Here is a 24,293-nt window from a genome sequence, read left to right on the forward strand (position 1 = left end):
TCAGTAATACCATCAAGCATGGTATCCTTTTTACACCCACTAGTTAGTGTAGGAACTGGTGGCACCATGCTTCAAGTGAGTCCATTACTATGTAGCTGAGCAGGCCATTTCAGAACATAGTTTGGGAGCGGGGGACTAGTGCCCCATAATACTTGCACTTTCATGCTTAGCAATTCTATCTTTGGGGGGGGGGCTTCAACACCTACCCAAGGAAGCTACTGCATGCAATGTACTGATGACACCTAGCTCTACTTTCCCTTTCAATAACATAAAACGGTGGAAAATGTCATGTCTAAAGTCCATATTACATCACTTTAGAGTGTATGTGGAAGATGATTGATAAATAACAATAAACTGAACCACAATCCAAACAAAATAGGAATTCGGTTGATAACTGATCCATCTGGAAATGGATGTGGTTTTACCTGTTCTAGGCAAGTGGTACTCCCTCTTAAGTATCAGGTTTGCAGCCTGTATTTGCTGTTAGATCCGGCGCAAGCTCTAGGCATCGATGCATTACTTCCTTAAAATTTCAGGCTCATTTCCCAACTGCAGTTGGGATCTACCTTTCCTCTATCCAAGGTGTAACACCTACAGAAAAAATAGGCAAGGTACACTTATTGCTACACTGCCCTAGAACCAAAGTAAATTCTGCTCTTGTCCTTGCACAGCTGAAGTAGAACCAACATTGGGCAACAGCAGTTGTGGCTTCAGGTACTAACCAAAATCCTAGTTCTATTCTGGCCTGTAATTTAATTTTAAACTGCAGCAATAAAAAATCCAGGATCGTCTTTTATATAATCACAATGATTTAAAAAGCTAGTAGCAGTGAAAGCAGCCCACCTCATCAGTGACAACGTGTGTAAACTGTATTGGATCTTAAATTACACAAATATCCTCGCTCCTTTCCCAGTCAGTACAACCAAGCATATGTTTTTTAAAAAATATTTATGTTAAGAGTGCAAAACTGATCAGAGAGTGCAATGATTTTGCAAGAATGATATGCAACAGCAAAATGTACAAATAAACCCTTTTCAGCAACAGAATGAAAACAAGATTTAGACACTTTCTTAGAAAGCAGTTACAGTGATAACACCCATATAGAAAACCCAAGCTTCTTTGTTTTAGATTACTTCCTGTGCATTATAAAAACAGTCTGCAAGTTGGCAACTAGTTATCAACAGCCAATTATCAACTGAGTCAACATTTTCTAATGTAGTTACATACAAGGTATATAGCTTATGTCTCAGTGGACCAATGTTTAGAATCAGAGAATTGTAGAGTTGGGATCCTGGAGATCATCTAAGTCCAGCTCCCTGCAATGCTGGAATATGCAACCATTCCATACAGTGATTGAACATACAACCTTGGTGTTATCAGCGCCACACTCTAACCAAGTGAGCTATCCATTGCCCTGTATGAACCAAGAGATATATGCGCAAGATAATGTGCAAGATTCAGCTCTATTCTGCAGATTGTCCATGTTCAAAGCATCAGTCACATGCTTGACCTGAATATGAATGAAATTCAAATACTTGAAAATAAGATGGTGGCGTGACCTAATTTGAATTCTATAAAGGAGGAGGAGGAGGAGGAGTGTGGCCTAGTTTCAACTCTGTGCATATAGTTTAAGCATGGTCAATATTACAGTATCCTGGGGACAAATGGGAGGTGCTGAACCTCTCCCTCCTCCTTCCCTTGTACCTTTCCCACCTATTTTTGTCCTAACAGGGGTTACCTTTAGCCTTGAAATTCCTCTACGGAAAAACAGCTGGGAAGAAGTCACTGTTGCATCTAATTTGGCCCATAGTGTTCTGAGGAACAGAACTAAGTATTCCAATGAGGAGAATATAGGACAGAAAGTCTGCCAGGTTGCAAATAAGCAGAATCTCCATAGTCAAATTAGTAACCATAGGTTACAACAAAATGTTAATGCCTGCCTGCCATACTAAACAAAACAAAGGGGAGTCAGAGTTACAGTAAATATAAATATGCCATGCTTTGTTTTTGCATTCAGGTTCTTAGAAGACAGCTATTTTCTTCAAGTGTGAATATCCTTCTGAGACATCATCCACTGATGTATTTATGTAGTTGGCTGAAGTTTCATCATCTAATTCAATATGCTCCTTTTCTTCATGAGATGAAGCTATAGGTTCATCTATTTTATCACTTAGCATTTGCTGAAGTCTCTGAATACCTACAAAAAGGAAGCAACGTAAACATTTTAAAGGTGTAAAATATTTCCTAAATGTCTGCTTGTATGCAGTACAGAACATATTGTAAGGCTGTATACAGTGGTACCTCGCAAGACGAATGCCTCGCAAGACGAAAAACGCGCAAGACAAAAGAGTTTTCCGTTTTTTTGAGTCGTTCCGCAAGACGAATTTCCCTATGGGCTTGCTTTGCAAGACGAAACGTCTTGCGAGTTCTTGCGAGTTTGTTTCCTTTTTCTTAAAGCCGCTTATAGCCGCTAAGCCGTTAATAGCTGCTAAGCCGCTAATAGCCATGCTTCGCAAGACGAAAAAACCGCAAGACGAAGAGACTCGCGGAACGGATTAATTTCGTCTTGCGAGGCACCACTGTATATTCCTTGATGGCTTGAAAGTCTATGGCAGTGCATATAGCTGAGTGAAGGATGAGAAAGGAGAAAGAGATCAGATAATAATAATAATAATAATAATAATAATAATAATAATAATAATAATAATAATAATTAATAATAATAATTTTTATTTATACCCCGCCCTCCCCAGCCAAGGCCGGGCTCAGGGCAGCTAACAAGCAATAATAAAAACCAGTTGAATGAATACAACTTAAAAACAAGATTAAAATACAGCATTAAAATATTGAAACATTAAAATATTAAAATGCAGCCTCATCACAGGAGGAGAAAGGAAAAAGAAAAAAGAAAGAGGGGGAGGGAATCAAATTGGCTCCAAGCCAAAAGCCAGGTGGAACAACTCTGTCTTACAGGTCCTGTGGAAAGAAATCAGATCCTGCAGGGCCCTGGTCTCATGAGGCAGAGCGTTCCACCAGGCCGGAGACAGTGTTGAAAAGGCCCTGGCTCTGGTTGAAGCCAATCTAACTTCCTTAGGGCCCGGGACCACTAGGGTGTTGCTATTTATGGACCTTGAGGCTCTCCGTGGGGCATACCGGGAGAGGCGGTCCCGTAGGTACGAGGGTCCTAGGCCGTGAAGGGCTTTAAAGGTCAAAACCAGCACCTTAAATCTGACCCTGTACTCCACCAGGAGCCAGTGCAGCTGGAAAAGCACTGGGTGAATATGCTCCCATGGCAGAGACCCCATGAGGAGCCTCGCTGCTGCATTCTGTACCCGCTGGAGTTTCTGGGACGGCTTCAAGGGCAGCACCCCGTAGAGCAAACCCTTCTATAGAATTGAAACTTACACAAGTAGATTCTGTCTATAGAATCTGAGAAGACCAGCCTAAACCATCCAGGTTCATAACAGCAAAAGGCTTTCCCAGGACTAATGAGCAGCTTTTCACCAAGAATTTTCCACCATAAATCCATTTCAGCTTCAAATGTCTGTGACTTTAAGAACTAAGAGAAAACAAAGATACACGTTAACTAAATGCCACATTAGCAAACAAAGCACTTGACCTCCCCACCCGCAAAAGAACCAAAAGATCAGGTTTATCAAAGCATCTTTTGAGTTCAATTGAAGCCTTGGTGCTCTATTATTTTTCTTGCTTAGCCAATTACTCAAAATATTATTTAGGACCAGATGCTGCACCATTTATTTATTGTTTATCATGTTATGATTTAATTCAGTGGTTTTCAGCCGGTGTGCCACAGCATGCTGGGGCACCTTAAATGATGGTCAAGTGTACTGCGGGTAGCACCAGCCTCCGTCCCTCCTTCCTCTGATGGCTTAGGCACTTAACTATGTCCAAAATTAATGAAGAGTGCTTTTTTTCAAAAGCCTCTTTTAAGGGTGCAGGGTGGGGAGCTCCAAGCCCTTATCTTATCAACAATGAAAACCTGGTGCACTTTGAGACTGTGCACGTACAAGGGGCAGGGGACTGGTCCAGTCGCAGACCAGAAGTGCCGGATAGCATTGTGATGATGCATTCTTCCGAATGGGTTTGCTCATAAGCCTATGATCTCTCAATGTCTCGCTGGAAGGGGCAAGTCCTATTTTGAATACAAAGCCCGGCAGGAAGGAAGGAGCTCACAAGACCAGCCACAATACAGCCAACTGTATTTAATCCACCCTCCCTGAGCCCTCCAGGTCCTCCACGTACTTTTCTGAAGTCAGCCCACACATATAATCCTCCTGAGCTTTTAAAAACAGGTATTCCCATCTCTGCAAGACCATCCACAAGAATGTTCTGTGCTTCCTTAAGTCTTCTTTTATTGGTTGGTAAAAACACATTATCCAGCCATTCTGCCAAAATAAGAGCACAAATCAGACCACACTGTTTCCCCCCCTCTTTGTATTATTCAGTCTTAGTAGTACTTTGACAAATTAAGGGGTAGGGAACTTTGGGAACAGCAGGCACTCTGTTAAAGGGATCCTGCATGGCAAATGTAAAGTGTAAAAAGTAGCTTATGTGATTGAGAGGGTTTTTGTTTGCAGTGTTATGAAGTTAAGAAAATTCTTATTCCAGGTCAGACTATTTGTTCATCCAACCCAGCATTGTCTACTGTAACTGGCAGTGGTTTTCAAGGAGAAAGGCGTTTCACATCACCAGCTAAACGAGTTAGCTAATCTGGAAATTCTGTTTTGCTGGCATCAGTCCTAATAGTTAATGATGGCAAGGTAACTACAGGCAAGGCAAAGCAAGATGAGACAGGTTCTGTACAGAACTTGTTCCCTGGTTGCTCAGATGGACCCAACACCAATTCAGCCACTTTACACGAACTTCAACAATATATCTAATAAATGAAAATGAATGTAGTTCATAAATAATTTGAAACTGTGGAATAAAGCTGGCTAGATCACGGTCTGGCCAGGCACAGAGAAAAAAACAGAGCTGGATTTTCCTGGTCTGCAGTAACTATATAGTGTGAGGACTAGTGTTCATTACTTGGAATCAGGGCCATGTATGTTTGTGCACTTTCAATTTTGCTAACCTCTGTCACGAAGGAACTGGCTGAGAACATATTGCACTGGTCCAGGACAACCATGGAAAACAGCCAGCTGATTAACTGCTTTCCTGACCTCATGATTTCTGGTGTATAATACTCCAACTCTGATGCCACACATGCCAAAATCCTTGAAAGGGAAGGGGGGAAAGTTTGTAATTAAAAAGTCTCTCTAAAATGTTAATTCGTAAACAAAGCACACTTCTATCCAAATTAGCATTATCCAATGAAGACTAAATAATTTCTGATTCTTGTAATAAAATATAATTTCTCAAGTTTCAAAGCACTTAACATTCTATACAAAAAGTTTTAAAGTCCATTTACGTATTAAGAAACAAAAGCAGAATAATTGATTTGATTTGCATAAAGTATTTCATTAGGTTAGAATTTTTGGCTGAAACCTATATGATGATCCCTGAAGACTAGTTTTAGATTTCCAGTGTGGTAGAACAAGTGAAATTATAAACAATATGTGGCACTTGCATCCACACAGGGTCCTGGTTGTTTACAGCCAATCTTACTTGGCCCTCTCAAACCCACTATTTTTGTAGCAAGCAAGAGAATGTCACCTGTCACTGGTTGCTAGAGTTAACCAAATCAACATGTAGTTGCAGATCCCACGTGGTGAGAGATTATAAATGGATATTCTGCAGCCTAAGCAATCAGAAGCCACCCTAAGACTGCAATCTATTTATTCTGGAGTAGAATTTACATCGAAATAAACATCCATAAGGTTTGCACTGCACTGCAAGTCATATCCTAAACTATGGAAGAGCATAAACTAGTTCATAGTCTACTGGCCAGATTCTGGTGAGCCACCTAGTTGCCTGATAGTTTTTGGGATAGTTGCAAATGATACTGAGTTTATAACAGAATACCATCTTCCACTAATGGGTAGACCTGCTGTGCAACTGTGGCAGAGGCAAATATTATAATCTATGATTACACTGTAGGTTTTAAGTTCTCACATCAAAATTTATTTGGAACAATGAATTGGGTAGATGGAAGAATTTGACAGTTTCAAGAATTCAAGTATATTTTGAATAAAAATTGATATGATAATAAATATTTCTAACCTACCTTACTAAATCCCCACATAAAGTGTGTCCGGTCTGGATCTGGTAAACTAAAGAGAAAGATTTCAAGATAATTAATGTCTTACATTTATTTGGGGTGGGGAATCAACACTTTTCAGTTGTAAGGACAATGGCAATTTACCCCGACCCAGCAAAATATTGGAGATATAGAAATCCATAGCACAGACAGCACATGTTCTGTACTCTCCAGAGAAATGAATGCAAATCCCTGTGTGCATGTGCATTGAAGTACATACAGAAATCTGGATCAAGGAAGTTCTAATTATGTTCTATTTATTATTTATGTTTTCACCCCAACCTTCCTCCAAAGGAGCCCAAGATGGAGAGCACTGGATGGCAGTCTCTCTCCCCCCCCCCACGCTAAAGAAGATATAATTTACTTGCCACATGAAGGAATACAGTCAATAGTCCCGCTCCTTCAGCATGTGGGCAACAGGGTGCAGATGTATTTCGCCATAATGTTATACTTTCCTGCTACCCTTTGTGATGGCTGCAACCCTGCTGGGCTGGGTACATTACTTGCCAAGCAGGCTCTCTCTTACTTCACCAATGACCAGTTGCTACTCAGCTCCACCCCACTCTCTTCAAAGCATGCAACATATGTAAAAGTCCAGAAAGGAACTTGACACTAGATACTTCCAAGTGAGACATGGAAGAATTTTGGCTTGCACTAAGTGACCTAACATGTTACAGCATGCATGCACACTGGGCAGAGTTACAACAGACCTGTATGAGGAGCCCCCTGGCATGCGGAGGAAGCAGAATAGCTACAATAGTAGTTAGCATTAAATTCACATATGAGCGATGGTCTGCTTAGTCCTAAATCAACTGACATGTAGGATTTTGTCGGAGAATGGCAAGACAAAAAAAGTCTACCAACCCCTGAAAATCATACATATGCTACCACTTCACCAATAATTACTTTGAAATAATAATTTATGCATACAGTAACTGGTAGATTATGTGTGCATGTATAAACAAACAGAAGAGATTTGCTATGTTACTCAACTAAAAAGCTGACATTATTTTTTTTCTAAAAAAGCAACAGGAAGGTACACTCACCTCTCCAAGCTAAGAATGCTTGTGAATGTGGTATCACCATATACAGACAGCATATAAATTTCATCCATTATGACATGTAATTTATGTCTACATAAAGAAAGAGATACACACACAAGTCATTAAAGTATATATATATATGCATGCATTCATTACTGCAATTGCTGCTTAGCAAATTTCTTAGAAAGCTGCATATTCTATATTCAATTCAGCTATTATTATTATTAATTAAATATGTTTACTGCCCTTCATCCGAAGATGAAAGGGAAGTTCACAAAAGAAAAATACAAAATGAAAACATAAAATACATAATAAAACAAAAACAAAAGCAACCAATAACTCCCATCCCACAGACACATTTAAAAGGCCATAGAATGTTAATCAGCCACAGGCCTGGTTGAAGAGAAACGTTTTTGCCTGGCATCCAAAGATATGCAATGAAGGTGCCAGGCGAGCCTCCTTGGGGAGAGCATTCCACAAACAGGGAGCCACTGCAGAAAAGGGTTTCAGTGTTGCCACCCTCCAACCCTCTTGGGGAAGAGGCACCCAAAGAGCTGCTACTTAATAGAAAGCAAAATGGTTTTAAAAACTGAACAGTGATATATAAAAGCGAGAAGTTAAGAACCAAGTATCCATATGTAATATATTGCACAATTAAGACATAAAGGCCAGAAAACACACACCACACAGCTTATTATATATGCATGCACAAGCCAGAAAACACATCAAACTGAATTCTTATTCCCAATATTAGCAGGCATTCAGAAGTACATGACTGACAGAAAGATGCTTAAATATCACAAAAGTATAAGTAACCAATTAAAGTTTATTATTATTATTATTTTTTGTAAAAAATTAAAAACATCAGATTCTTAGTTTTCAACTTCAGACGCAGACTGCATCCCCAAGTCTCATGCAGTGTCATGCTGAAGTGAAAAGAACTGTGCCATGTTTTGAGGCTTACTAAATATGTAATAACCACTTTAGTTAGAATCATAGAGTTGGAAAGGACCACAAGAGTCATGTGGCCCAACTCACTGCTATGCAGGAATCTTTTGCCCAACATGGGGCTCAAGCCCACGACCCTAAGATGAAGAGTCTAATGTTCTACTGACTGAGCTAGTTGTTACCTTCATTAGAAAGAAGCCACATTTAAAAAAAAATTAATCCACTTCATGTAGATTGGTGGGGAGCAAATGGAACAAGCAAGGAGGATGGCGTCCTTTTGCAGATAAACTAAGGAGGCGGAAGTGTCACTGAACATAGTGAGACTTATGTCCAAGTAAGCGTACATAGGATTTCAGAGTAAGCATTATAAGAATGTGGCCAAGGATAAAAAATAGACATTACAGGGAAGTATGAGAAAATGTATTGAAATTTAAAGGAAACATTAGGGATCCTTCTTTGAGAAATATAAAAATAATTTATTAATTCATGTTCCATATAGAATTCTACAGACTGGATGGACAAGTTACAGATTACAAGGACGCTTCATTTCATAAATTGGTTCAAACTTACTTTTCAAATCAACATATGTATCCATATTAAACACTCTTACCACTACTTATTTTGGTAATTACCAGTTCTCATATTTGACATATGTTTTGAAGAATCAATATAGTCAGGCTTTACGCGTACAGAAAAAAATTTTTAGAGGCACATAAAGCCATCTCCACCATAGTTATACATTCAGAAACTAAGTTTGCCAATTTAAGAATTCTAATGTTTTTCCACGCTACTAATAACCATAGATGACTATTACCATAAATGAATTTTCTGAACAAACCTTCTTATGGCCATATGCCAAATGAACTAAGGAAATTACCAAAATAACTTACAAAACTAACATACTGCATCATAGAAAATTAAAAACCCAAACAAATAGCGCTAGGACTCAAACCTGTGTGCAAAGTCTAGACATTCTTTCAGTAACTGTGCTGGGTAAATATCCCCTAATGGATTGTGAGGGTTGATCAGGATTAAAGCTCTGACTCTGATGCCCTGAAAAAAGAAAAACTGATAGTCGGGGACGCCATCATGACGTCAAACAAAGGAGTAGCGAGTCTGCAAAATTGCCATCCTTTCATAAAGTGCCAAGTATTGAAGTTTCTTGACTGAATATGAGCATATATATTCCTTTATAACCCTAAAACATATCCCAGTATCACATTTTCATGGCATCACATTTCATTTTCATCACAGCATGGCATTTTGTTATTTAGTTATGATTTTAAATTTCATCTGCTATAATTCAAATGACTTAATTTACAAAACTATAGATTTGATGTAATACAGTGGTGCCCCGCAAGACGAATGCCTCGCAAGACGGAAAATTCGCTAGACGAAAGAGTTTTCCGTTTTGGAGGTGCTTCGCAAAACTAATCTCCTATGGGCTTGCTTCGCAAGACGAAAATGTCTTGTGAGTTCCTGCAGGTTTTTCCCCTTCCCCCCCTTTTCTAATCCGCTAATCCTTTTATCAGCTGATCCGATAAACTGATAAACCGCTAAAAGCGCTAATCCGCTAATCTGTCAATGGGCTTGCTTTGCAAGACGAAAAAACCGCTAGATGAAGAGAATCACAGAACAGATTCTTTTCATCTTGCGAGGCACCACTGTATATTAAATGATTGTTTTCTTGAAGAAATGTATATATAACACCAGTGTATAGAAAGACTGTAAAATTAGGATTTTTTTAAAACTAATGGTACTAAAACATGTTTAAATGGAAATATATTCAGGAAGGAAATTTTCTTATGACCAAATTATTATGTAAATTCTGTAATTTCAGTGTAACTAAAACATACAGGGTTAGGTCTAGACTATCATGCTTAGAGCAGACCTACTGAAATTAGTAGTACTTACATTAGTCATGACTAACTTAAGTCTTGTAGATTTTGATAGGTCTACTGCAAGCATGACAGTTGAATCCCATCCACTATTTTCAGTACATTTTCTCCTTTGAAAAGATTGTGCCACCTAGTAGCTTCAAGCTACTTAAGAAAAAACCAAGAAACAACAGCAGAAAAGATGAACTACTTTGTAAATAAAGGGAAGTACCGTATTTTTCGCGCTATAAGACGCACTATAAGACGCACATCTTAAGGCGGCCCTATTCAGGGAAGCTTTTAATGTATGATATTTTAGTGTTTTTTGGTTTCTGTGGAAGCCGCCCAGAGTGGCTGGGGAAACCCAGCCAGATGGGCGGGGTACAAATAATAAATTATTATTATTATTATTATTATTATTATTATTATTATTCCCCTCCAAAAATGAAGGGGAAATGTGTGTGCGTCCTATGGGGCGAATGCAGGCTTTCGCTGAAGCCTGGAGAGCGAGAGGGGTCGGTGCGCACCGACCCCTCTCGCTCTCCAGGCTTCAGGAAGCTATCTGCAAGTCTTGCAAGCCCGGAGGGATGTCCCGTGGGCTCGCAAGGCTTGTGGGCAGCAGCCTGCAGCCCCAGAAGCTCGGGGGATAGGGGGATGGCGGAGCGCCGCCACCCCGCTATTACCCGACCTGATCTGGAGGCTGGCGGGGGGGGGAGAAGCAAGCTTGCTTCTACCCCCCGCCAGCCCCACAAGCTCGGGGGATAGGGAGATGGCGGAGCGCTGCCACCCCGCTATTCCCCGACCTGATCTGGAGGCTGGGGGGGGGGGAAAGCAAGCTTGTTTCTCCCCCCTGCCAGCCCCACAAGCTCGGGGGATAGGGGGATGGCGGAGCGCTGCCACCCCGCTATTCCCCAACCTGATCTGGAGGCTGGCGGGGGAGGGGAGAAGCAAGCTTGCTTCTCTCCCCCCCCCCCGCCAGCCCCACAAGCTCGGGGGATAGGGGGATGGCGGAGCGCTGCCACCCCGCTATTCCCCGACCTGATCTGGAGGCTGGCGGGGGGGGAGAAGCAAGCTTGCTTCTCCCCCCCGCCAGCCCCACAAGCTCGGGGGACAGCGGGGCAAGCTGTCCCTGAAGGCAGAAGAGGGAGACGGAGCGCTCCGTCTCCCTCTTCTAGCTTAGGGATGGCTGCGCAAACCTGGGGGGGAAGTAAAATTTTTTCCCTTGATTTCCCCCCCAAAAAACTAGGTGCGTCCTATGGGCCGGTGCGTCCTATAGGGCAAAAAATACGGTAACTAAAGCAGTTTGTAAAAGGTAAGTATTAAGTTTAATATGAATTGCTCCATTTATTACTTGCAAATATTTTAATGGGCTCACATAAGAACAGGAAATATATAATTTAGGATTCTAGTTTCATTCTTGAAAATGATGCATTAAAATGACATGACAACCTGCTTTTGGCCAAGTTGTGCACATGGGGGGGAAAAGCAGATTTATCAATTTACATTTCTAATAGGATATATTTCACTAAAAAGTTGATAAGGAAGTATTGAACCGAAAGCACAATAGTTGGAGTTTAGTAAAAAATATTCCTACCTGTTCTATGGCTCTCTGATGTGCAGTTTCTAATTTTTCAACAGTTAACTGAAATGGTCGACTTTCTTCATTAGTCACCTGCACAAACATTTCAAAAGGTGTTCAAAGACAGAAATTCAGTAAAACAATGCAATCTGCTCAGAATACCTATTTATTTTCACAAAGTGTTGGTGCTAACCTTTAAAGCCCTAAACGGCCTCGGTCCAGGATACCTAAAGGAGCGTCTCCACCCCTACGTTCTGCCCGGACACTGAGGTCCAGCACCGAGGGCCTTCTGGCCGTTCCCTCGCTGCGAGAAGTGAAGTTACAGGGAACCAGGCAGAGGGCCTTCTCAGTAGTGGCACCTGCCCTGTGGAACGCCCTCCCAGCAGATGTCAAAGAGAAAAACAACTACCAGACTTTTAGAAGACATCTGAAAGCAGCCCTGTTTAGGGAAGCTTTTAATGTTTACTAGACTATTATATTTAAAAATTCTGTTGGAAGCCGCCCAGAGTGGCTGGGGAAACCCAGCCAGATGGGTGGGGTATAAATAATAAATTTATTATTATTATTATTATTATTATTATTATTATTATTATTATTATTATTATTAATTTAATTTGAGGGAGAAAACAGCAAAATGAACAAGCAAGTTATGGTGGATGTGGCATAAACACTGATGGAGCTTTCTTTTCCTTGTTTGCTGGGATGAACTCAATGCAGATACTCCCTTTTCAACTTGTTCTGGAGGAGGTAAAAGGGAGTTCAACAAACTCTATGATTCTTTGAGGATGCTTGGATCAAGGGCAGTGGTGACATTATGTCATCCCAGGAAACTGTTACTCTCTGAAAATGATGATTAATGAAGAGATAGACACACACACGCACTCTAAAAAGACTGAGGAAAACAGTCAAGACTTCTGTAGGACAGTTTGTTGCCACCTCTGCTATATACACACTTGTGTATGAGACAACATCCACAGTAAACTTATTTGCCAAAACATATAGCACAGTCATACAAGAAGGGACATGTCTACAGTTTGGTTTCCATAGTCAGTAGTTGTTTTGTTGCTTAGGCTTTATATAATTGTGTTCATACATAGACAACATATCAGTATTTATAAGAAAGGAAATATTTAGTAAATATTTACTTCACTGAACAAGGGCACATGGATAGGTTGCATTCCACCATACAGCCACACTTTGGAGTTTATTCCACCATAATATGGGGTAGGAATCAGATACCCATCTATAAAAAGAAGAAATATTGAAGGTTTACTTTCTTTTTAAACAAAGAATTTTACTAGTTTGTTAAAAAACAATGATAATTTATTTTGCCTTCATCTTACACACATCTTTAGACTACTACTTTCAAAATCTTTGTACATAATCACTGTGCTGCCAGAATAGGGGAAAAAACATTGTGTGAACCACTTGCAGGTCGGTGCTATTCCTAAATGCTCTTACTAGCATACTAAAAAAAGTGACACAAATTTCATAGTAGAGGTTTTATTACATTCCACATATAATTTTATTGCCATTAACCAATTGTTAAGACTCTACTATAATATATATAGCTACTTAGAAAGGGGGGTGCAGACCAATAGTTTCATTCTGCTAGCATGTACTTCACATAATTTAAACTATTTTTAGCTTACTCAAAGGGCACATAAAATAAAGCAATGAAGCAGTTCATTTTCTACATGCTTTAGCCCCGGCTTCCTCAACTTCGGCCCTCCAGATGTTTTGAGACTACAATTCCCATCATCCCTGACCACTGGTCCTGCTAGCTAGGGATCATGGGAGTTGTAGGCCAGAAACGTCTGGAGGGCCGAGGTTGAGGAAGCCTGATTTAGCCATTATCAGCAGAGTGAACAAGATTTTATACCTTCTTTAAGATGTTCAGACACTAATTACTTACCTCCAGGATCACATAACACAGTTGACAGCGTAGCAAAGACGGAACAGCAGCCATTCAAAACTATAAACTAGAAACAGAAGACAAAATAGCAAGATACAATTAACAAAACTACAAAAGCAGCTAAATTTATTTTAAGAAATTAAAGACAAGTCTAAGTCAAGGATATCATATCCAAGTGTCAACAACAAACCAAATTAAAAAAATGAACCACTGTAACTTCAAAACAATCAACCCTTAATTCCTCTTGTATATGTGAATTCTATTGGATGGTATCCAATCAGTCATTGAAAGGTTTTGTTGAGCTATAATGTAATTGAAATTATGGGTTCAATGCTCTATAATATATGATATAAACACAGACCAACAGAATATCCATTAATTATGTACCATTTAGTAGCTCTGGTTTCCAAGTGGTTGCCTAGGTTATGTCCCTGGCAATGACCATCTAAGATGGCATTGGAGTGAGTAAGATATGTTGTTTGCAGAGTCAACGTCTGAGAAGAGTGCTATGTTTGACCTCCTTGTTTTATAGAGATAATCCAAGCACTAAATTTAGCAATCTGCCACTTTTTAGAAGTGTAAAGAAGGAAAGTGTAAACAAGTCCATTGATTTCAGTGGATCTATTCTGAGTATGACTTAGTTCAAGGGTGGGGAACCTCTAGCCCGTTGGCTTTATTAGGCCTGGCATGGGTCCTGATTTGGCCCATAAGGCCATTTCCCCCAAATCATGCTCACCTGCTCCACAGCTGATACCATGCGATATCAGCTGTGCAGCAGCCAATCAAAAAATGGGACGCTTAAAATGCACTCCTGTTGTTGGCAAGGGAGGCTGGCTTTCACTGTCAATCAGCTGACATTTCATGACCGTGCTAGAGGAATCCTCACCAGAGGAGGGCCTGGTACTCCCTAGAGGGAATCACACAGACGTTCAGGTGGGGTCAGACAGCACCAAGGCTGAAGCAGGACTATCAGGCAATGTAACATCCCGGCAGCTGCCGTATCCTATATATAGAGGGCCTGAGTTGAGAGGCAGTAGCTGAGTCACCTCCAACCCTCAGAGAGCAGTGAAAGATGAAAGGGCAGGACCAAGCAGTCCACCTGAAAGCCAATACCTCCTTGAGAATGATAAGTTACTTGTGAGGAGCTGCTTCCTCATGAGTAGACCCAACACTACTGAGAGTTCAATAGCTGAGATCAACAGCAGTGCCTAGGGTGGGACTTAGCAGGCTCTTGGATAAAAGCCTTCAGTTGCTTGCGAAAGCTACAGGAACAATGTCCTTATTCTAGCTTCTTGCTGAAGCTGTGCAATGAGACTCTATGTGTGGTGTTTTGAAGTCCTGACGATCATCATCTGAGGGCAGTGTGATGTCAGGTGATTGACAGGTGGGTAGTCAAATGTAAATGGCAGGGGAAGTAAGAATTTGGTTCATTAGCTGGATATTAGATATCGCCCAATATTTTCAAACTATGTGCCTTTGTTTCTGAATGTATCAAAGTTGAGTGTCATTATTTGAAGACAAATGGGTATCTTAAGCAAAGTTATGAGAGCTCCCTCTGATAAATTTCTTTTAGGTACTGGCTTTAACATAAAATTTTATCTGCAATAACAACCTGATAATTCTCAGTGTTGCAGAATTTCCAAAATGATTTAAAAGTGATAACTTTTGCTATACCCTCATTTCAGATCTTATGAAAGATTCAGCAAACTTTCACAAAATTAAAGGAAAGGAAAGCAATGTGGTTCCTTACATGATCTGGATCTAGTGCTGTTGGAGCTTTTGCATATTCCGTAAGAAACTTTGCAATTTCTTCTCTAAAACTAAAGTTTAAAATTAACACAGTCAGAAAATCTGCATCAACATATTCATATATAAAGTTAGTTCTGGCACAACTTTGAATTAGTCTTTTTATTCAATTCAATTGAAATTTTGCTACTGATTTCTTTAGAAGCATAGAACTTATTTTAAAAGTAAATATATGTAGAGGATCACATATTTTAAATTGCCCCTTTTCTGAAACTTGATTTTGGACTGAGTCCAGAAATCTGAATTCTAGAACTATTAAACACTGTAAATTGAAGGCAGCTATACCAAACAATTGCACGAAAGAACATTCATTTACGTACAATTGAACCTATTTCTATTAAATGTGTTCAAATAACAACTAGACATTTATGCAGTGTTATAAGCAGTCTCCAAGCACTAACACTACTGCATCAAAAGAAAATATGTCTAAGCCACAACCATTTATTTTAAGAGGACCTCTACAGAATAGCTTAAATCTCCTGCACAATGGCAATTTTAGTTTTTGAAATGTTTAACTGGAACTAGAAAAACAGGTAGCTGTTATAAAAAATAGATTGAAATGCTAAGCAATTTTTGATACCTTTTAATGCCTTGTGTATCTGAATACTGAAGTAAGTGAGGTTCCACATAAGCCATGTCAGGTTTTACGAGCTGTCATTTTTTAAAAAAGAGACAAAGTTTTTAATTATATGACAGGTAGTTAGATTCACACATTGCTATTTATATTTCCCACAGTTTATCAATTTTTTTCGAGTTAAGCTGTCTTAGCTGATCTTGGATGAAAACCAATCCATTTCTCAGAGCTGGGTCTGATTTTGGCTCCTCATCTGCACTAGCCTGGAGCCAGAACAGCAAAAGATATCACAGCCCCTCCTCACTTTCTGTCCTGGTTGGAGTAAACCAACAAGACGCAGGGGCGATTTGCCACTCTGACCTGCTGTCCCAGTCCAGGGCTTAGGCTTGTTTTGCCTACACACTGCATGGGTAATGTTATTAAACACAGTGCTTGATTAGTCATAAGAAATTATCATGACCACTAATTAGTACTACCTACTGATCACAATTTCAAAACTAAGTTGCGCAATTCATGTGGGAAGCCAAACTTACCCTTTCCTGTATTAAATCAAAGCAAAGCTTGTTCTCACTTGTTCCAAAATTCAAAATGCCCTGAAAATAGGAATGACATTTTAGATAGCTACCACCACTAATGGGTTGGTTTTTAAAAAAACATTTTCTGTTTACTTTTTCCATGAACCCTCTTGGTCAGAAAACTAAACCTAGTGTCTAAAGGACAGTATGAAAATAAACTGCCACCATTATATATTTTTTCCACTGTATAAACAAAGGAGCAACAACTTCATACTCTCTTTAAGGCACCTTCCTATGTTCCCAACTTAACCACCATTTCTGCTTCTTAAGGACTGAAGTCTTCTAGAAATAGATTAAATTAACAGGTATTATTTTCAAATATATTTAACTTCACATTTTAATATCTGTACAACCACTTTGTTTTTTAAAAAACAGGTCTCTGGAAAGGACAAGAGTCTCTTACATAAGAGTACAGACAGCAACTATGTTCACACTCAGCTGTTCTACTGATCAGACTGCAGAAGTTGGAAGCAGCAGCACCAACAACATATTTCTAGTAAGGATATTTCAGGTCAGAGGATAATGTAACTGTCCCATGCTGGAGCAAACCAGATTGAACTACTTCTGCTTGGACCCAGCTGGCACTTTGCCATTGGAGCCTAGACTGAAAAGCAGCAGTACAATTTCTGCTGCCACAATTTCTCCCCTCTCCTCCAAAATATCCCCTCTGCTACACTGTATGCAATGAATGCTCCTGAAGGCTGTTGCAAAACTCTGACCCAAGGTTTGGAAGCTTCGTATCTGCACAGTCTTTAAGATTGCCTCATTTCCACACCTTCTTCCACGCAGTGTTTTATTACCACACCTCTTTCTTCACATCCCCTTGTTTTTTTCTGCAACCCTCACACACATCATTTCCAAGTGTTTCTGCTCCCCTTAACTTTTCTTCCATGCCCCCCTCCTCCACAGCACAACCATTGGTGCTCAGCTTTCGGTATTCATTCTTGTGTTGGATGGGGGTGGGGATTTCACATTGTTAGCTGACTTTTTGGATTAACACTTTTAGTGTTTTTTAGTCTTAGATTTGGGATTCCCTTTTGGCTGTGTGAAGTGATAGAAGTTTAATAAAATAAACCAAGCCATTTCTTCACTCAGACTCAAAACTTCTCATCTCCATCTCCATTCTACTTCACCTCATCTTCCCACTATCCCCAACCAAAGGAGTGCCAAATGCCAACTTGAATTAAAAAAAAAAAATTTGGGGAGGGGAGGTAAGCCCTGGCCTGCGTAATTGATCACAAGGCATGTACACACCATTTGAATGGTAATGCCCATCAACTTTGCCCCCCCCCACAATATTTTATTGGGGGGGAAGAGACTTTGGCCTCTAAGATTTGGCTTCTATGAGTCCAGCCAAGCTTCTCTTTCTGGTCCTCCAGACTTTCCCCAGTCATACACCCCTCAGCAGTTACGCTTCACACCCTCCTTGACTGCTTTTGCCTGGCTAGAATATCTCCTTCAACTCTGATAATGCCTGCTGCTTGCATGAGTGTAGGAAATGTGTATGAGTGTGCATGGAAATTAGTTTTTTTTAAAATTACTATTGTTGTTATTATTTCCTGATTAAAGCTCAAATTTACATCAGTTGCCCCACCCACTTATGCCTCCGACCCCATTCACCACCAGCATGTGCCCCCCCCCCGCTTTCCCATAATAAGTGGTAGATCATGGGCTTTGCATGCGGAAGGTCCCAGATTCAATCCCCAGCATCTGCGGGTAGGGCTGGGAGAGACTCCTACCCCAAACTCCAGGGAGCTGCTGCCTGTCAGTGCTGACAATACTGAGCTTGATAGACTCAACTGCCTGTCTCTATATAAGGCAATTTCCGATGAAATTGGGCGCCTTTTCCAGGCGTTGGGCTGAAAAAGGTTGCCCTACCACAATACCGTCCCATTTAAAAAACCCACCCACTCACAAAAGCCTCTGTTCTCACACTCTTGTCACAAGGACTTGACTTGACCCACCCATGGCTCCATGTTTTATACCCTGCGCCCTATTTCCTCAATACACTAGCAGAGAAGCCCCTCGGCCCCCGCACACGTCCTGCCCCACCAGCGGCTTCTTTTACACCCCCCTTACAAAAACCACCGACGTTCTCTCTCACACACACCTGAGGGTTGTGAGCGGCGTCGAACGGATCTCGCACGTACATGTCGAAGCCCTTCTGCAGCAGCCCCTTTGCGCTGCCAGCAATGCCGGCTCCCCGAGCTGAAAGCCCTGGATCAGGCGCCGCCGCCGCCTCGCCGTCCGCCATGGCGCCGCCGCGCGCGGGGAAAGCGGCAGAGTCCGCCCGCCGCCGCCTTGCGCTGAGGGAGCGGAAGGAAAAGAGGCAGCGAGACGCGAAGGGAGGAGCAGCGAATGCCGGGAAAGGGCGGCGAAGACGTGTCTCCTCAGCCGGTGCGAACGGAATTGAAGGATGCGCTTTTGGGGAGCCGGTAATATAGTGGTCAGTCACAGGCGGAGCCACAGGCGGGCGCCACACACACACACACACACACAAGTGCCCCCCTCAAAAAACAAGGAGCTCATCCCTACTTGCCCCTCCTCATTTCTGAACTCCTTTTTATCATTTTTATTACATTTTCTGTTTTACTGTTTAGAATACTCATTTAAACATCCTTAAAATATCAATGACTTCCCTTCTTCTCTTTCCATGGTTCATTTTGCATATCGTAAACCCCTGCATATGTTACATAAACTAAACCATTTACTATTCCGTTATTACATCCATCCAAATTTATTTGCACTTATTTGATTTATCTTAATGCTGCCAACGTTTTTCATTTCTGAACTCCTGTCATTATACTGTGTTTTTTTTCTTTCTTTCTCTAGAACTAGAATTTGCCCCTCCTGTGACTCACCCCCATCTCTCCATGGGATCCAGAAGCTGAGCTGGGGACGGTCACCAGAGCTGCAGTTTCTCCCTCAGAGGACTGACTAGATGGGGATTTGTCTTATTTCTCTTTTGGAGCTGTTAAAAGTCCTCTTCAGGCAATATCGCCTAGACAAGGAGTGGGGATGTGTCTTTAGCCCAGCTCCCTGAAGTAAAGCAACCCAGTTACCATAATCTGCCGAAGTTTTAGGGGAGGGTAGTACCTCTGGTGGGGGACACATGTGCTCCTTCGGTGGTAGTTTGCAGTGGCGTAGCGTGGGTTGTCAGCACCCGGGGCAAGGCAAGTAATTTGCGCCCCCTAACCCGTGGATTTGCGCCCCCTAACCCGTAGATTTGCGCCCCCTAACCCCCAGATGTTGCGCCCGGTGCGGCCGCACCCCCACGCTACGCCACTGGTAGTTTGTCCACCTTTGTTCCCCCATCCTGCACTCATCTCCCACCTGTGGCTCCTAGAAGATGTCAGTGTGTGACAGCAGCCACATCCCAAGAACAGTAAACTGGCTGGCTAAACCAGGCGAGTGAGTTAGGGACTTCCCCTGCATGCAAAGACAGGCTCTGGCCGATTGAGCGGATAGGACTAATAGTGGGCCTAACGGTCAAGAAGGTGGTTTCTGCATGTGCCGTAGAGGGAAGTGAGGGGCAGATGGGGCTAGCCAACCTAGGAGAAGGAGAACTCTGAACCTAAACCTCCGCTTTGTGGGATATTTTTGGGAGAAGAAAGGGCTAAGGAGTAACTCCTACAGAAATCCGGAGTGGAGTCCCTAAGGCGGTTGGATGGCACCTTGTACACTGCCTTCTGGCAACTCCTGCAGCCAAGCAGGTGCCCAACATATTGCTCTGCTTTCCTTTGGGCCACACCAGCGAGGCTGAGAGTGGGGTCTTGTCATCTGGGCAGCCTAGGGAACTCCATACACACTGCGTAGGCTTGCACCCAAAGGAGGTCACTTCAGTGCTGATAATGCAGCAGTTTGACTTCACCCTCAAGAGACACCCTCCATTGTCTCTCAAGACAAAACAGATGGCAACAACTGAGAATGGGAATAGTGTAATTCATAGTCCATGTTTTATGTATGTCTGCCAGCAATTAAGTTAATGCAGAAGTCCATCCCACCTACCTTCAGTTCTTGATCAATATAAAAGGTGTGTAGAGAATAATATTTTTTGGTTGGTTACTTCGGTGTGTTTGTTTCTTTCCTGCTGCCTGTTTTGTTGTTAATATTAATTGCATTTAAATACCACCTTTTTCTCCAGGTTCTCCTCCTTCTCATTTAATCTCCACAATAACCCTGCGAGGTAGGTTAGTCTGAGAGGCAGTGACTGGCCCAAGGTCACCCAGTGACCTTCCTGGCTAGGTATAGCACTCAGGCTTTTCTTTACATGCTTCACTCAGCAGAATGAACATCTCAAGTTGCTGACCTACTGCCTTGGATTGGTAATGATGAATTTTATTCTCACTCAAGATGCTAGGAACTTAGAACACGTGTTTTACAACTAGGTGGACTGGAGGAAGAAGTTAGGTGGCGGCTTGGGACCAAACTGCCTAAAAGTGTGCCTTATCCATTATCAACCAGGTGGAGGGGCAGGATAGAAACTCAATAAATAAATCCATCTCAGATCCTACAAGTGGCAGGTAAGGCCTTGGTGGTGTACTAGTGGGGAGTACCCACTTGATATTGTCCTTTTCCATGGTGGTTCCCCATTTGTGAGATGTGCCTATTAAAAAATAGGACACTAAACAGGCATAGGAATGCATGCCTAAGAGCCTTGTTTCACTTTCTCAGAAAGAGAGTTTTACTGTTGTCAGGTCAGAGCCATTTTTCTTTTATGTTAAAGCAAATTGAAATAGACAATATTATACAATAGAAGCTAGGTCCAGACAACAATGCTGCAACTGTTAATTCCTCTTCTCAAATTGTATTCATAACTGACGTGCATAAGATTGCTCTGCTTACTCAGAAGTAAGATCCAATGAGACTTACTCCTGGGCAACAGTGTAAGATGGTTGTTGCTACCTTGAGAAAATTGGATTAACAGAAAATAAAATGGTTACATTTCAGATAACTGTATGCATGCATCTAAAACTCTGAAATTCTGATTGTTCTTGTGTTTTTTATACTACTCCACATCAAATAGAGAACCTTTATTTATGGAAGAAGTACACAAAGTTAAAATGAATACCCTGAAACAAAAACCAGCACAATATTTTGGTTACATATTTACTTTACTGTAAATGGGAAAAAACCTGTGACTGAAATTTCCCCAGACAGAATTTATGGGCAGCTCATCTATCCCTCAATGTGACTGCGTCTACCCGTGTTCACTCTCTTTTAAGGAATCTTAAGATCTATTCCAGCTGGAGCAAGCCACTGGTTTTTTTTGCGAGGTCAGTCAAGGATAATTGCTATGTGTAAACAGACATCTATCCTACAGACAGACTGTTATCTAATAGCAAGCTAATACCATATAATGCTTGCATAATAGCCTAGGAAAGATTATGCTAGGAAAAGTCATAGGCCTTCGGAAATAATCTACCCTGTGAAAAGAAAAGATACCATATTCTTATCGGTACATAAACACTTGTTAACACAAAAAAGTATCAAATCACTTTTTCTTCAAACATTTATTGAGAGCAGCTTTCTCGATTTGTTTGCTTCTGTCTTCACTTTGGATTAGGAACTTGATCTGATAACAATATAATCAAAGCAGAAAACAGCTTCCATTACTTTAGCTACTTGTATGCTAATACTGCATGGAAGTTTCTCTGAATGAAGAAGCATGCAGTCACATTTTTCTTTAAAAGTGAAATATTAACATAAAGTACCCTCTTCTTGGCATTTTGATAAAAGCTGTAAAAAAAATCATGCGCTGTATTTTTATATTGTAAACAGCACTGTGATCCTACAATGGTGGTATAGAAATTTAATAAACAACACATATTATTGCTGTTTTTATTTTTTTATTGTATTGTTGTTGTTCCCATAATCAGAGAATAACTAAACACAACATATAGTGGGTGTCAATAAATTAAGGTTTATTCAGAGTAGATCTATTTAAAGTAATGAATGTGTTAGGTCTACTTTAAGTAAAAATTGTTTGAATCGCACCCAGTGCCTTCAAACCTGAATCCTCCTAAGTAACATATTTCCAATAAAATATACTTCAGCTAGTATTTAGGAATTGGTCAATGACTGACAGTTGTGTAAAATAAATCTGACAAAACTGCATCATCAACTGTTCTTCAGATTTATTAATGACTGAATAAAATGTGACTGGGGTATATTTCTTCTCATGGGAACATCTCATGCTACAGCCAATTGTGACTAAGGTACTATAATCTGATGTAGCTGAGACTGCAGTATGTGTCTAGTTCTTTTGAAAACACTTACACTGCTGGCTGATCCATTCACCTAGCTTACCCTCTGGAAAAATGTTAAGGGATTGGGGGGGGGGGGAGAGAGAAAGGCAAGATCTGTCCTGCCACCTGGGTGTGGTACAGGCATGCAAGTCCCGAAGGTGACTGGGTCTTGAATCAACATCCCAACATCCCTTAAGTCTATGTCCAAGTGGGGAACACAGAGCTCATCCCTGATTACCCCTGGGATGGATCCTGCCCAATGCCCCAACCACCACAGGAGGACCCATCATACCCCTTGCCAAACAAAGGCAGCTATAATTGATCTTAACAAGCCAGGTTAAGATCTTGTAGTCAGATGTCATTGCAGAATGCTGTTTTCAGCTACAAGAAGCGGAAACTAAGTTACTGTAATTTGATAGATTTAAGACCATAGTAGGTTACTACATTTTAGAAGCAGTTATATGGCATTATGTAAATTAAACACTTGCTGATACTGCCAGACATGGTTATAGTATATATACTGGTTCATATAACAGTTTGGGTTACATCAAAGGAAGGTCTTGATGCTACTACTATTCAGAATAGTTTGACATCTGCTTATTGCTAAAATGGTAATTCCAGATACTAATCCACAAAGTGCAAATTTGAGAGTTTATATGCTTCTAAAACCATTATTTTCTGAAATAATTATGGGAAGGTTACTCAAGGTCTGTTGGATAGGTCAACTGAGAAGACCACCTGACAACTCATATGCTGTTAGGTCAGTGAAAGGAAATATATCTTGGGTTGTCAGCAGGTACCGTCTGAAATAAATACTGAGAAACTGAATTAAGGTTTTAACATACCACATGGGCAGAGTGTGATACTATGATACTGAGATGGGTTAGTAATGGAGTGCTGATCTGCTGGGGCTTCAGATACAGATGAATTCTGATATTTGCAGAGGAGGGCAGCCAAGATGATAAAGGCTCTGGAAACCAAGTCTTATGAGGAATGCTTGAGGGAGTTGGGTATATTTAGCCTGGAAAAGAGGAGACTGATATGGTAGCCATCTTCAAATATCTAAAGGGCTGTTGCATGGAAGGTGGAGCAAGCTTGGTTTTTTTCCTGCTCTGGAGGCTAGAACCTGAAGCAATGGATTCAAGTCATAAGGAGATTCCTACTAAACATCAAGAAGAACTTTTTGACAGTAAGAGCTGTTTGATGATGCAATTCCCTCGGGAGGTTGGATGGCCATCTCTTAGGGATTCTTTAGCTGTGATTGCTGCATTGCAGGGGGTTGGAGTAGATGATTCCCGGGGGAACTTCCAACTCTACAATTCTATGATTAGTGGTGTTTGCCAGTCTGGGGCTGATGGGAGCTGTAGTAAAAAACATATGGAAGACACCAGGTTGGCAAAGATCAGTAATAAATAGAAGTAATTGGCTCCCTATTTACAAAAAGATACTGTCTCTGCTTACATCATGTGGAGCTACAACAACTATTGCTGTCCCAAGGGACACTGACA

The 24,293-nt window shown here is 41.0% G+C and overlaps 1 protein-coding gene across 2 annotated transcripts; it reads right to left on the minus strand.

The window, feature by feature from the left end:
- Window positions 1-931: 931 nt before the first annotated feature.
- On the minus strand, window positions 932-19,663 carry LOC310689743 (1-aminocyclopropane-1-carboxylate synthase-like protein 1). 2 transcript variants are annotated; one of them, XM_083467688.1, is made up of 14 exons: window positions 19,399-19,663; window positions 16,496-16,555; window positions 15,969-16,039; window positions 15,333-15,402; window positions 13,583-13,649; window positions 12,813-12,910; window positions 11,683-11,760; window positions 9,164-9,264; window positions 7,267-7,353; window positions 6,188-6,233; window positions 5,096-5,237; window positions 4,264-4,406; window positions 3,406-3,559; window positions 932-2,197 (listed from the first exon to the last, which is right to left on the minus strand). In XM_083467688.1, the coding sequence occupies exons 1-14, from the start codon at window positions 19,402-19,404 to the stop codon at window positions 2,022-2,024; spliced, it is 1,299 nt and encodes a 432-aa protein (XP_083323814.1). In that variant the 5' UTR covers window positions 19,405-19,663; the 3' UTR covers window positions 932-2,021. The 2 variants fall into 2 exon arrangements, with proteins under 2 accessions (XP_083323814.1, XP_083323813.1); XM_083467687.1 differs by lacking the exon at window positions 19,399-19,663 and adding an exon at window positions 18,648-19,372.
- Window positions 19,664-24,293: the final 4,630 nt, after the last annotated feature.

Source organism: Podarcis liolepis (genome assembly GCF_965112155.1).
Source record: "Podarcis liolepis genome assembly, chromosome: 12".
NCBI classification, from domain to species: domain Eukaryota; kingdom Metazoa; phylum Chordata; class Lepidosauria; order Squamata; family Lacertidae; genus Podarcis; species Podarcis liolepis.

What these genes read in the sequence shown, in the direction of transcription:
- LOC310689743 (XM_083467687.1), bottom strand. Translation starts at nt 18,791, where the DNA reads ATGGCGGACGGCGAGGCGGCGGCGGCGCCTGATCCAGGGCTTTCAGCT. An exon ending in TGTGTTATGTGATCCTGGAG is followed by an intron (nt 12,911 to 13,582) that starts GTAAGTAATTAG and finishes TTCTTTTTATAG; the next exon opens with ATGGGTATCTGATTCCTACC. An exon ending in TTATGTGGGGATTTAGTAAG is followed by an intron (nt 5,238 to 6,187) that starts GTAGGTTAGAAA and finishes TTCCCTTTCAAG; the next exon opens with GATTTTGGCATGTGTGGCAT.